This window comes from Monopterus albus, unplaced genomic scaffold (assembly GCF_001952655.1).
Source record: "Monopterus albus unplaced genomic scaffold, M_albus_1.0 scaffold320.1, whole genome shotgun sequence".
NCBI classification, from domain to species: Eukaryota; Metazoa; Chordata; class Actinopteri; order Synbranchiformes; family Synbranchidae; genus Monopterus; species Monopterus albus.
Genome location: NW_018128200.1, coordinates 527,796 through 542,728, shown reverse-complemented (window position 1 = coordinate 542,728; position 14,933 = coordinate 527,796). Strand labels below are relative to the sequence as shown.

General features: G+C 40.6%; 1 protein-coding gene across 4 annotated transcripts in view; it reads left to right on the top strand.

Moving 5' to 3' along the window:
- The window catches only part of thada (THADA armadillo repeat containing), a 216,528-nt gene that overhangs the window by 39,274 nt on the left and 162,321 nt on the right, over positions 1-14,933 (top strand). For all 4 annotated transcript variants that reach the window (XR_002276928.1, XM_020624135.1, XM_020624136.1 and 1 more), the window contains exons 22-24: positions 5,358-5,467; positions 8,834-8,966; positions 14,089-14,211. Coding sequence is in view for 3 of the 4 variants with exons in the window: in XM_020624135.1 (XP_020479791.1) it covers positions 5,358-5,467; positions 8,834-8,966; positions 14,089-14,211 (366 nt within the window). In the remaining variant the exon portion in view is untranslated. The remainder of the gene's footprint in view (positions 1-5,357; positions 5,468-8,833; positions 8,967-14,088; positions 14,212-14,933) is intronic.

Sequence of the window (14,933 nt, the reverse complement as noted above, 5' to 3'; positions counted from 1 at the left end):
GCCGTTGGGCCTTCTTGACCAGCTGTGTGGTGTTAAGTGTCCAAGTGAGGTCCTCACTGATGTGGACGCCCAGGTATTTGAAGCTGCTCACCCTCTCCACTTCGAGCCCCCGGATGAACAGTGGCTGATGACTTCTCCTCTCCTTCCTCATGTCCACTACCATCTCCTTCGTCTTATCCATGTTGAGGCTATTTAGCTTTATTTTGAAAATTCTGCCCCATTGAAATGAATGGGAAAATTCTTCAGCATGCTTTCAGCTATTTCAGCTATCAAAATGTTCAGCTCTTCAAGGATATTCATGCTTCTGTTCAGAACTTTTCTAAACTTCATACTTTTAAAATATTTAGTTTTATTTTGAAAATCTTGCTCCATTCAAATGAATGGGAAAATTCTACTTTAGCATACTTTCAGCTATCAAAATGTTCAGCTCTTCAAGGACATTCATGCGTCTCTCCAGACGTTTTCTAAACGTCATACTTTTAAAATATTTAATTTTATTTTGAAAATCTTGCTCCATTCAAATGAATGGGAAAATTCTACTTTAGCATACTTTCAGCTATCAAAATGTTCAGCTCTCCATAGACATTTATGCTTCTTTTCAGATTTTTTTGAAGCGTAATACTTTTGAAATATTTAGCTTTAATTTGAAAATTTTGGCCCCATTCAAATGAATGGAAAAAATCTACTTCTGCATATTTTCAGCTAGCAAAACCATTCAGGTGTCAAAATGTTCAGTATTTTCAGGGCGATCTTTCAGTACTCAGCATCCATATGCATTTTCTTCAGAAAATGCAATTTTGTAGTTATTATTCTTCCATACGTTTTTTGGCACTTAACTACTTCAGCATACTTTCAGCTAGAAAAGCCATTCAGGTATCAAAATGTTAGGCTTTTTCAGGACATGCGTGGATGTATACAACTTTTTTGTAACTTTTATACTTTTTAAAATATTCAGCTTTATTTTGAAAATCTTGCCCCATTCAAATGAATGGGGAAATTTTTACTTTTGCATACTTTCAGCTATTTCAGCTATCAAAATGTTCAGCTCTTCAAGGACATTCATACTACTATTCAGAACTTTTGAAAACTTCGTACATTTTAAATATTAACTTTATTTTGAAAATCTTGCCTCATTGAAATGAATGGGAAAATTCTACTTCAGCATACTTTCAGCTATTAAAATTTTTGACTCAAGGACATTCATGCTTCTATTCAGAATATTTCTAAACTTCATGCTCTTGAAATATTTAGCTTTATTTTGAAAATTTTGACCCTTTGAAATGAATGGTAAAATTTTACTTCAGCATAATTTCAGCTATCAAAATGTTCAGCTCTTCAAGGACATTCATTCGTCTCTTCAGAATTTTTCTAAACGTCAGATTTTTAAAATATCTAGCTTTATTTTGAAAAATGTGCCCTATTCAAATGAATGGGAAAATTCTACTTCAGCATACTTTCAGCTTTTAGTTATCAAAATGGTCAACTCTTCAAGGACATTCAAACTTCTTTTTAGAATTTTTCAAAACGTCATACTTTTAAAATATTTAACTTTTATTTTGAAAAATTCTCACCATTCAAATGAATTGGAAAATTCTTCTTCAGCATACCTTTAGCTATCAAAAAGTTCAGCTCTTCAAGGACATTCATGCTTCTATTCAGAATTTTTCAAAATTTCATACTTTTGAAATATTTAGCTTTATTTTGAAAGTTTTGCCCCATTCAAATGAATGTGAAAAATCTACTTCAGCATACTTTCAGCTATTTCACCATTCAGGTGTTAAAATGTTTAGCAGTTTCAGGGTGATCTTTTAGCACTCAGCATCCATACCTATTTTCTTCAGAAAATGCAATTCTGTTGTTAACTACTGGATTAGAATCGAAATTATTCTTGAACAATGCTCAGTAGACAAATATGTTTATTCTTCCTTTTTTGCATACTTGAAGATTGATGCCATTTTCACAATTGTCTGCTAAATAGAAATTGGTTAATTAGTTAGTCTAGAGCTGCTCATCGGTGGATTATTTTAGAGTTTGAAATAAGACATGTAGCTGTTTCCCGTTTATAGTCTTGTGCTAGGCAAAGTTAACCAGTTGTTTGTGGTAACTTTCAGATTTACGAAACAGACATAAATTGTATCATTCTTTTTATCTTTTTTTCCTAATTAAGAAAATGATGTCAAACTATATCTTTACTAACCCAATAATACTGACAGTGGACCAGTGTAGTTCTCATGCTAGCAGCTAACATTGCTAACTCTTTGGTAATAGTTTTGACTGTGCATTTAAACAAAAAATCTAAACTTAGGACTCTGTTTGGCACATTTAAGTTCTCGTACAATTATTTAAACTCTAAAACAGGTAGAATATCAGGTTATAGAAAACAGCCAGTATTGTCGTCACTGTCACTGAAATGGACTTGATCATGATGTTACTTCAATGCCTTAAAGAGAAAATTGATGGTGATATCATGGATATCATGTTGTCCTCTGTGCTAACTATGGTCAACAGGTGTCATTATATAACCAATGATTAAACAAACTCATGCTGAGGACCAGGCGGATGAGAGGAAAGTTCCATGCTTTGTGTGTGTGTGTGTGTGTGTGTTAGCATTAACAGTCAGTAGGGTGATTCCAGTAGTGTTTTGAAAGTTGGATCTGGCTATGTTGGAGCAGACAGAATCATTCTGCCCTACCGCATTGATGACATGCATGGGTAAACACGTGTTTCACCGTCTGTGTATGACCAAAACACACATCATTCCAAAATGTGTGTACACACCCCCTGCAGTCCTCAGCCAGAAACCTGTGTTACGTCCACGTTGCCCTGGCAACACTGCAGATGTTTCTGTCACTGGCAGCGGTTGTAAAAAGACCTTAATGGTGATAGCTTGATCTCTTTCTTTCAGTACTCTTTATGTTGACCTTCACTGTTAGACTTTTTCAGCAAACATGATATATTTTGATTTTATTTTTTCTATGATATTTGCTGGATGTACTGCTATACAGAAAAAAGGCAGGACAGTACATACCACCAAAGTAGCTGGTCAGCTGGAGTTTGACAGCCCTGGTGTTTGTTTTATCATAGTTAAGTTATACAGAGGAGACAGACCATTTTTTTGAGCATGGCTGTTTTTAATGTTAGCACATTATCTAACAAATCCTTCTGTACTAATAATATTATTACCGATCATGAGCTAAACCATTTGTTTTGTACTGAAGCCTGGGTGTGGATGCACTACTAGGGTAAATTCCCTTCTTAGCATCCACGTTTCCCTGACGTGTATCTTTTCTCTTAGTCTTACCCATGTAGGATATGTGGAGAGAAAGCAATCAAGGAAACACATTTGTACAGACATGGGACGTCGTTTCTTTCGATCCTTCATCTTGCGTGTCCAGTTACCAACGGATTTCTGATGAAAGGGCTCGTTGGACCATAAAAGCCGTCCATTAAGGACGCTCTTGTGTATCCTCGCTCATGGCTCCTCTAGGCAGCTTATTCACTCCTCATTCCTTGTTCCTACTTTATATCCTTCTGATACATTTTACTTGTCATTCTGTCCTTTCATATTTGAGCAGATTTTTAAAATTTAATTCCAGTTATTGATTGAACTTTGTTTTATTTGTATAACTTTTAAACCTATTTTTTATGCCCTTGTCTGCCTAATCTTTTATTGCACTAATTTGTATGAAAGGTCCTGTGATGGACCGGCGACCTGTCCAGTGTGTACCCCGCCTTTCGCCTGATGCCGGCTGGGATTGGCTTGTGACCCCATTCGGGACTGAGCAGTATAGAAAATGAGATGTATGAAAGGTGCTATATTAATACAATTTGATTTGATATAAACTGTACCTTCACAATCACTCTTGTAGATTTCAGCAGCAACAACAAACAGTATCAGAGTGCTGTCTAACCCTGGGCTGTCAGAGAAGTTGGCTCTTTTGGTCACTGTCAACAGTCCAAAGTGATACATTTAATTACACTTGGGGAAACTTCCTTCTCTGCACATGGAGGTTTTTCTAAGAAACGGGCATGTTTGCAAACAGTAAGTTGATGTCTAAATAAAGCCCCCACCCTCCCCTGCCCCATGTAGGAAGCTTGCTTGGTCCTTTTAAACAGTGACACAGACAGGAACCTTCGGGAGGGAAGCTTTAAATAGGCGAGGCCATGGCCCGGCTCAGCCCAGCTCAGCACCGCAGCGGTCTGGGCCTCGGCAGCTACGGGCCATCTAACAGTGACTGTTGCTGCCATTTTTACCCTGGTGAGGTCAGGCAAGTCCTGGGAGTCCACTCTGGCCACCAGTGTGATAAGTCATTGGGTTTGGTACTGCTGTGGTTTTCTCAGTCCATACTTTGGTGTTTAAGTTAGTCCACTTTAGGTCTGCAGGGTCAGTCGAGTTTATTGACCAGTCATGTTGCCAGAAATGGTCATGCTGGAGCCCTAAGTTTGTTACATTCAGTCTTTTTGTAATATCTCCATTTTACACAATGTTCATTCCTTTAGTTAATCTGTTCCAGCACATTCTCCTGCTGTTTTCCTCTTATAACCCATTTTCATGAATCAGTATTCCTTCATTCAGTGACATCTAGGTTAATTACAAGAGGCTCCCGTGACTAGCGTACCTCTGGTTCATCTGTGGGTCTGCGTCTGTGTTGTTTAGATGTTGTGTCTAGCCCCACATCCCCTGTAGGGCCTTTGGGATTTCTTTCCCCCTTTTCACTCAAGGTTTTTCCTTGCCCTGGGGCATTGGCACCCCTCCCTGTGCCCTCCTTGCCACCCCTGAGTCAGGGCCTGGCTGCCTCTGGCCACCACAGCCATAAAAAAAGGGCACTGGAGCTCTGCGTCTGCCTCGCCCTGCTGCCTCACCTGCAACACACTTGCCAGTTTACATACTGCCACAGAAACAGCAGTCAGCTGTGTATGTGCGTGTGTGTGTGTGTGTGTGTGTGTGTGTGTGTGTGTGTGTGTGTATATAGTTAGAATAATGTTAACACTTTTACTAACTGGATGGTTTTACTGACAGTGGCCATTATGTGGATGTCTCAGCATCCTTATTTGAACACGCTTGTCACGCCACTGACGTGCCGCTCTCACATTTGACATGCTCAGCGCTCACTGGTTGAAAGTGGAGTGGTGTCTCTAAAACAAGAACGTGGCAGCTCCGTTATGCAGTGCATAAGGCAACCAGCTAAAATCATTGCCGGGAGAACTCTAAGGGACAATGCAGATTATGTTATTAAATATAAATAAATAAACATTAATTTCTTGACTTTAAAGTCATACATACAGAGGCACCTAGAAAGCAGTAATGTCCTTGTTACAGTATAACCGTTGATTCCATCTGTCTCTCTCTGTTACAGGTGGAGGAGATAGGCCTGTATTTCCGTCAGCAGCTCCTGCAGTCCCGCCACCGTGGTGCCTTTGAATTGGCTTATGTGGGCTTTGTACGGGTCACTGACATGCTGTGCAGGTGTGTGTTCATATTCAGGGCAAAGGGGCTGAAAGGTAATACTGCTGAATGGCTGTAGGCATTAGCTTCCATCATGACAGTGCCTGTGCTTTGTAATTAGCAAGAGGCAAGCTTCTCAGTATCGCTCTTCAGACATAATATACTGAAATTACATCAAGATTGGATAATTGGAGTTATTCATCTTTGGGACAGCCAACAGAGATGAATGTGCATGAAAAACACTGGGCCTGCTAATAATAGAAAAATATACTCTGTGTTAACCCCAAACTCAGTAAATAAATTAAAAAGTTTTTATTGAATGAGAAAAGCGGTTAGCTTTCATGGAATTTTATATATTATTTATTTAAAGGAATAATTGAGCACTTTGGGAAGGTGAATAGGTACACCTTCCAACAATTCTAAAGCTGAATAATCTGTCCTTTCTGTACACTATCAAAAAAGCAAAACCTGTAATTTGTTATTTTGTGTTGTATTGTGCTGAAGCTGTTTCTTAACAAACAGTAGGTTATGCATACTATAACACTTCTGTGCAGAATCTCAAGCTGTGGTGGGAGTTCATATTACTGAGCACAGACTTGAGTACCAGATCTGGCAACCTGTGATGTCAAGACGTCAGGAAGCTGCACACATGGCTGTTATTCACCACATAAAATAGTTAAACAGCTAGCCTGGCTTTGTCCCATGCTGATATTCTGATCTCACTTTTAGGAAGAAAATCAGTGCATTTCCCAAAATGTTGATCTGCTCTTTTAATTACAATATAGAAAGAAAGTCACTTTCGGCTTTTCCCGTTTAGGGGTCGCCACAACGAATCGTCACACTGACGACTCACATGTTGACATTTGGCACGTATTTTATGCCAGAAGCCCTTCCTGACGCTTTAAGTCAGTTTCAGCTTTTCGCGTTTAGGGGTCGCCACAGCGAATCGTCCCACTGACGACTTGCACGTTGACATTTGGCACGTGTTTTACGCCGGATGCCCTTCCTGACGCAACCCTGATTCGAACCCGGGCCACAGCGGCGAGAGCGCTGCGCCTTAACCACTAGCCTACCAGGGATGGCTTCTTTTAATTACAATATAACATCTTAAGATATCAGTCTAAATATATTGGTACTTAAGTGTTGCAGTGAGATGTTTTCATTTTTAGTGTCCTTTTACAAGCCTCAGATTTACATATGATCTTATCTGTTTTCGTATAGTATCATGTGATGCGTGGTCTATTGTCAGTGAAAAGCCTATTTGGTGCTTTTCACTGACAGTAGACTCTCTGATCACATCACAGACAACATAACCATTTACCAAGTTTGGGGCAAAATATTTCTAAATAAAACAAAACAAAACAAAAAACAAACGAACAAAAACACTTAAACTGTCCCCAAATTTATCTCAGATTTATAATTTAAAGCTATCTATGCACACTGAACAGTAACGGACTGATGGGGTTTGCATAGAGACATACTTTGAGGGTCAGCATTAATCTTGGCTGGAGTCTTATATGACTCCACACTCCCCATCACCTCTGCTATTCATGGAAATAATCCCTCCATTATCCTCCTCGTGTGAAATAAAAAAAAACAAATGTCTTTTAATGAACCAGTGAACCACACAAAAGAATTTCTTGCTTCCTTGTACCTCCCTGGCCAGTTGTGGAAGATGTCTTTAGCTCTGCAGCAGGTGACCAACCACACAACCGTTGCTGCAGCATCACTTTTGAACCACCCAGTGCTGAGCAGTTAAGCCCACTTGTTTTGCTCTTGCACTGAAACCAGGCTCTTGGTGTGTTGTGTAAGAGCGACATTCTAGTGGTCGTGTGTAGGAGTATAAGGAGAGTGTATGTTCTGCTCAAGGCATGTGTGGATGTGTGTGTTTTCAGAAGGGGAAGAGCAGTATGTGGATGGTATGCAGGCCATGCGCTAGGTTATAGGGTGTTGATTGTGGGGTGCTAAACCACGGCCTTTTGATGCCTTGGGATCTGGCTCTGCTGTGTTCCACTGTTTGCACTCTGTCATGTCTCTCTGTTTCTTTCTTCAGTGTTCCCAGTTTTCTCCTTCTTTCATTCTTTCCATCTTTTTTCATTGTTTTGTTAAATTTGTCTCCGCTGGAATTCAGAAATTAGGCATGTACATTTTTATTTTACTTAATTACAGTTTACAGCTTCTTTTTTTTTGGTCAGGCAGCCTTGGCCTTCCTTGACACTGTGTCATGCTCCAGCTGTGTTATTAAAACTGTTGGATATTAATTAACTGTAAATTATATTAAAGTGCATATTGCTACAATCATTTTAAACAGTTGAACTGCCTGAAGTTTTGGTTAAATTTGTCTTCTTACTACTACCATTTAGAGAAGAAGAAGCTGGGTTTTTCAACCATTTATCTATTACTTTTAGCTAACTATTTAAACCTTTTATTTCATTACTTTTAGATACAAAATTAAACCATTTATTTGTTACTTTTAGCTAACAGTTTCAGATACTAGCTAAGTGGTATTCCCAGTTGGAAATCGCTGGTTTACAGTATGTGTTTGTCAGCGTGTGTGATGGAGAACACTAGACCATGTGTAGCAGCTCTGCATCCTTGCTCAGTCCTTCACATTCGTCCACTCCACTGCCTCTTGTTAAACAGCTGCTTCTTAAAAAATGGCAGAGTGTCTTCTTGTGGGTTTGTGTTTGCCAGTCTTGCTTCAGATTATATTCTTAACATTTATTTTACAACAGTCTAGATGCCGGATGCCACAGAGAACAGTAAATGTCATAGTTTAAACTAGCAACTTCCTTTGTAATCTCGGTGCCTGCAGTCCATATGTCGAAGTGTCCTTGGGCAAGACACTGAAACCCCCTGTTGCCCCCAGTGGTTAGAGCCATTGGTTGAGTTGGCGCTGCAGATGGCTGCTTTGGTTCTGTACCAGAGACAAATTCCTTGTGTGTAAAATACTTGGCCAATAAAGGTGATTATCCTTATCTTATGTGAGGCTTTTATCTACTTTAAGCATGGATTAGTATGTGTGATTAGATCAAACTACATGTTTACCTGATTCTATGATCACTCATTCAAAGGGGGAGGCCAAAGGATTAAGACTTGTGTTATTGTATGGATGCTGATTCAGCATCCATACTATGTTATCCAATTATTTATTGTATGGATGCTGACTCAGCTGACTCAAATATTCTGAAAATCTTACCCCATTCAAATAAATAGGGAAATTCCAACTTCAGCATACTTTCAGCTCGCAAAAGCATTCAGGTGTGGAAATGTTTAGCATTTTCAGGGCGATCGTTCAGCACTCAGCATCCATACGCATTTTCTTCAGAAAATGCAATTTTCTAGTTACACATGTTTTTTTTGTTTTTGTTTGTTATGCCTTGTCAGGAGTGGGAGTCGGGCCCTGCAGCAGCTTCCTGCCTGCTGGCTGTCTGAGGTTCTGGAGGAGCTCAAGTCCAGTGACCCCTCTTCCAAGCTGTGTGCCACACGGCGCAGTGCTGGAATTCCCTTCTACATCCAGGTGTGTAAGCAGGATTTTTAAGATTTTGATATAACTATTAAGAAACATCAAAAGGATGCTTGTAACATTTCAGTCATGATGCTGGACTTAGTATTGACAAGAGACTACTGTTCAAAATTCAAAACGCTTCCCAACGCAGTAAACAGCACATTCCTCAGATTTATTTCCTTCAGCGTGGGGGGCAGAGTAGTGGTCAGATTGGTTCACCCATCATTAGTGTGACTAACCCTCTTTGGACGCAATGATCCTGATGCTTTGCTGCTGTTTAAAACCAGATCTCCCCAGTTTCGGTTTAGTTCTCCATTTGTACCCTGCTGTCATACCCGACACCAGACTTTCCATAAGACAAAACAAGATCTGGTTTTTATTGTTTCCACTAATTTAGGTCAATTAAAATATAACTTCAGATTGCAGTGCCAGTGCTGTAGTTGAGAAATGGTAAGTATGAAATAAAATAAGTTTATGTGACAATTAAGATTCAGAGTTGGTCAGAAATAAGGTTAAGGTATGAAATGTGTTTCAGAGACATGGTGAAGGTTATGATTAGTGAATAGCTGTTGGAAAGCTTTCCTAGGTTTAGTAATAGGAACACTGTGTGTGCGTGTGTTTGTGTTCTTGTTTACTTCTATAAGAAGTGCAATTAGCAGTTCTTAACATGGCCCTGGGGCCCTCATGCTGGAAGAACTGAGTTTCTGAATCCATCTTTTTTTTCCCTCTCTCCTCTCTTGTGCACGCGCCTACACACACGCACACATGCACACAAATGCTCATAGCACATAGGTGCACTCACACACTGTCCTTTAGCTGACTCCTTAGTAGTCACCAGCCACACACTTCTAAAGCTGCGCTGTAATCTCTGACTAACCGACCTTGACATCTGACTGACTCAGAGTGTTACTCAGGCACTGTTTGCCTCCCCACTTTCTCCGATTATTGATATTACAACTAGACATGACAGAGTTCATGTTTTATCATTGCAGTAGTTTGGAGTAAGGCCGCTCTTTCTTGTGGTTATGGTTACAACAGCATGGATGACATCACCCGCCTCTCTTCTGTTTTTATGCATTTCTGTGCCAGGCACATGTGATATCCAAGAAAGGCCTGAAATCTCTGAACTAGCAGGAGTGTACCAGATTGGGTTCTTTCTTTAATTTTGGTTTTAAATTCAGTTCCACATTTTAACATTGACATAATTATCCCTGATGATTTATGAAACGTTATGTGATTTATCTGCTATAAGCACCACTGTTGCCTGACTGAACTAACCTTTCAAATTTAAAGACAGAAAAGGTTGAAATACATTGAGAGAGGATGGGAAGAACAGCAAGGTGGATCAGAGCACGATAGGAAATGATGAATGACCTAAACGAGGATGAGGATGGAGAGCCAGAGAAGATGAGATGGACAGAGTCAGAGCCCAACAAAGTGGAGGACATCTGGGCAGAGGCCCAAGTCAACACCTTGCATTCCTTCATACAGAAAGACAGAGTCAAATCCAGGAATGCTGGCTCCTGTACTTGCCCCATGCTGGTCTGGACTGATCTGTGACAAACTTCGCAATAACTGGGCTTGTCCCTCCTCTTCCTCTTACCTTCTGTCATTCCTACCTCCAAGGGTTCATTGGAACCAGACTGCACTGCTGCCTCCTCTTCCTCCTTTTTACCTATATCCTCCATTTTTCCCTAATTCTTAACTTTAAACTAGGCCAGACGCACAGGTTGATCCCATCATCTCCCACAGTAACACAACTCCTTTCTCACAGAGCAGCCAAGTGGTGTCACCTCCTGGCTCCCACAGTCTTGACTGCCACTCAAAGCACATACAAATGATGTCATTCAGTGAACCCATCAGTAGTTCAGTTTAGTGGTTTGTTGCTGCAGTTTTAGACAAGATAACTGCATTAAATAAATTGGCTCAATAGTGGACACTGAATAACAATCCAAACATTACTGACGTACTATTAATGTGGCCTATAGTGAAATAGTTACAAGTCATCAGTTGCCTTTATTTGAATAAATTATACAGCAGGTGCTATATAATGTAACAGTGTTTTCTTTTTCATTAGGCTTGATGACATTAAATGGTATTTGTTTTCACATGATCACCTGAATCATTCTTGCTATACATGGGAACATAAGAACCATTATGGCAACTTTACACATCACATTTCTTACTTGCGTATCTTGATATTTTTATTTAATTAAGATCAGAATGGCATTTGAGCGGCACAGCAGCATAGTGGTTAGCACTATTGCCTCAGCAAGAACCGGGTATGAGCCCGGGCTGACCCAATGCCTTTCTGTGCAGAGTTTGCATGTTCTCCCCGTGCCTGTGTGGGTTCTCTCCAGGTACTCCAGTTTCCTCCCACAGTCTAAAGACATGCAACTTAGGTTGATTGGTGACTGTAAATTTCCCTTAGGAATCAGTGTGGTTGCCTGCCTCTAAGTGTCAGTCCTGTGATAGACTGTTGACCTGGCCAGGGTGTACCCTGCCCAGTGTCAGCTGGGATTGGCCTTAGGCCCCCCACGACCCTATTCAGGAATAAGCGGTATAAATAATGGATGGATGGATGGCATCTACAGTGGGTACGGAAAGTATTCAGACCCCCTTAAATTTTTCACTCTTTGTTATATTGCAGCCATGTGCTAAAATCATTTAAGTTCATTTTTTCCCTCATTAATGTACACACAGCACCCCATATTGACAGAAAAACACAGAATGTTTGACATTTTTGCAGATTTATTAAAAAAGAAAAACTGAAATATCACATGGTCATAAGTATTCAGACCCTTTGCTGTGACACTCATATATTTAACTTAGGTGCTGTCCATTTCTTCTGATCATCCCAGAGATGGTTCTACACCTTCATTTGAGTCCAGCTGTGTTTGATTATACTGATTGGACGTGATTAGGAAAAGCCACACACCTGTCTATATAAGACCCTACAGCTCACAGTGCATGTCAGAGCAAATGAGAATCATGAGGTCAAAGGAACTGCCTGAAGAGCTCAGAGACAGAATTGTGGCAAGGCACAGATCTGGCCAAGGTTACAAAAAAATTTCTGCTGCACTTAAGGTTCCTAAGAGCACAGTGGCCTCCATAATCCATAAATGGAAGACGTTTGGGACGACCAGAACCCTTCCTAGAGCTGGCCGTCCGGCCAAACTGAGCTATCGGGGGAGAAGAGCCTTGGTGAGAGAGGTACAGAAGAACCCAAAGATGACTGTGGCTGAACTCCAGAGATGCAGTCGGGAGATGGGAGAAAGTTGTAGAAAGTCAAAGAAAGTCAACCATCACTGCAGCCCTCCACCAGTCGGGGCTTTAGGGCAGAGTGGCCCAACGGAAGCCTCTCCTCAGTGCAAGACACATGAAAGCCTGCATGGAGTTTGCTAAAAAACACCTGAAGGACTCCAAGATAGTGAGAAATAAGACTCTCTGGTCTGATGAGACCAAGACAGAACTTTTTGGCCTTAATTCTAAGCGGTATGTGTGGAGAAAACCAGGCACTGCTCATCACCTGTCCAATACAGTCCCAACAGTGAAGCATGGTGGTGGCAGCATCATGCTATGGGGGTGTTTTTCAGCTGCAGGGACAGGACGACTGGTTGCAATCGAGGGAAGGATGAATGCGGCCAAGTACAGGGATATCCTGGACGAAAACCTTCTCCAGAGTGCTCAGGACCTCAGACTGGGCCGAAGGTTCACCTTCAAACAAGACAATGACCCTAAGCACACAGCTAAAATAACGAAGGAGTGGCTTCACAACAACTCCGTGACTGTTCTTGAATGGCCCAGCCAGAGCCCTGACTTAAACCCAATTGAGCATCTCTGGAGAGACCTGAAAATGGCTGTCCACCAACATTGACCATCCAACCTGACAGAACTGGAGAGGATCTGCAAGGAGGAATGGCAGAGGATCCCCAAATGCAGGTGTGAAAAACTTGTTGCATCATTCCCAAAAAGACTCATGGCTGTATTAGCTCAAAAGGGTGCTTCTACTAAATACTGAGCAAAGGGTCTGAATACTTATGACCATGTGATATTTCAGTTTTTCTTTTTTAATAAATCTGCAAAAATGTCAAAAATTCTGTGTTTTTCTGTCAATATGGGGTGCTGTGTGTACATTAATGAGGAAAAAAATGAACTTAAATGATTTTAGCATATGGCTGCAATATGACAAAGAGTGAAAAATTTAAGGGGGTCTGAATACTTTCTGTGCCCACTGTAAACCTGGTTTTTGAGACCTCACCTGTTGCATAATATTAAACTAAACCAAAAATTTGTGAAACTGTAGTCATATAGGTCAGGGTCAAAGGTCAAAGTGTTTGTTACATGCACAGTTAGGAAACGTGTTTCCCTGTACAATTAAATTCTTACTTTGCCTTCCACATGAATGTCACACAATACAAATGAAATATAAAGTAGATGAATATAAAGTAGATGAATAAGTAACAAAAAATCTAAGGCACTTTAAGAGATATAATATATATAAGAATAAAATAAGAAAATGTATGCTACATGGGAGCAGCATGTGCAGTAGTCAACAGTCAATGTTATGCATGAGCAATTATGCATGTGCAAACTGCGAATGTAAACAATACAGGTCATCAGTACATGATGTATTTCCTGGTAATAAACCCCTGTCAGCTGTTTAGGAGTCTGATGGCAGAGGGAAGGAGAGTTTTTCACTCTAGAGGTCCCGCACTTCACACTTCTGAACCTCTGGCCGGAGGGTAGGGAGGTGAAATAGTCCGTGCTGGGGGTGGGTGGGGTCTTTGAGGTGGTAAATGCTCTGCAGAGAGGGCAGTGGAGTCCTAGTGATCTTCTCCACAGTCTTTACCACTCTCTGCAGGCGCTTGCGGCCCATAGCAGTAGTGCCGCCATACCAGACAGTGATGCAGCTGGACAAGATGCTCTCGACGATGTAACTGTAGAAGTTGCAAAGGATCCTAGGTGACATGCCATACAGTTGGATCCCTGATATGTACAGTATGCATTTTGATGAAATGCATTAAAACACAGTATACATCACAGTGTTGGTCATTTGAATAGCTTTTTCTTTTTTGTGTCTTTCCTTTACTTCCTGCCTTAATAATGTTAATGTTTTTGTCCACCTCTGCAGGCTCTGCTCTCCTCTGAGCCAAAGTTGTCAAGTTGCAGTCTTCTGAAGATGACCATGAGAGAGCTGATATCCCTGGCCATGCCGTCTGCTGACAGGAGCACAAGCAGCTCCACCGTCCCTCAGGTATGATCATCCACTACCTTCGTTTATGAGTCCTACATCTAGTCAGATCTAATTGGGACAGCTGCTTGCTCTGAACAGAAACAACATTCTAAGGAGCATCCATGTAATGGATGCTATGATATATTTGCTATTTTTGCTCTTCACCCTAAAACTCTTAAAAAGTTTGTTTTAATTGTCTGTAACAAAAGCAGGTTAAATGTCAAAAATTAAATGGGTTAGTACCCACACACTTATGATCAATGCTGCACTAACAAGCTACATCATATGATGGATAGCACTGAGGAGACAGTTCAGCTCTAGAAACAAAATGATCCAAAATGGTAGCTGTTGCTACTAAAATTGTCTGTCAGCCTCAGCAGGCAGCCAATCATCTTTTGAAGGACAAATTGTACTCTAAATATATTTTGGGGCTTATTAAATAATGAGACAGTTTTGCAGTGCATCATCTAAGGTGGCCAGTGTTCTTGCAGTCAAAGGTCAACGTGTTTGTCATATGCACAGTTAGGAAACGTGTTTCCCTGTACAATGAAATTCTTACTTTGCCGTCCACATGAATCCCACAAAATACAAATGAAATATAAAGTAGATAAATAACACAAAATCTAAGGCACTTTAAGCAGCGCAGATGCAGCAATATGGTAGAAAAAAATATACAAGAATATAATAAATGTATGCTGCATTGGAGCAGCATGTGCAGCAGTCAACAGTCAATGTGCAATTAT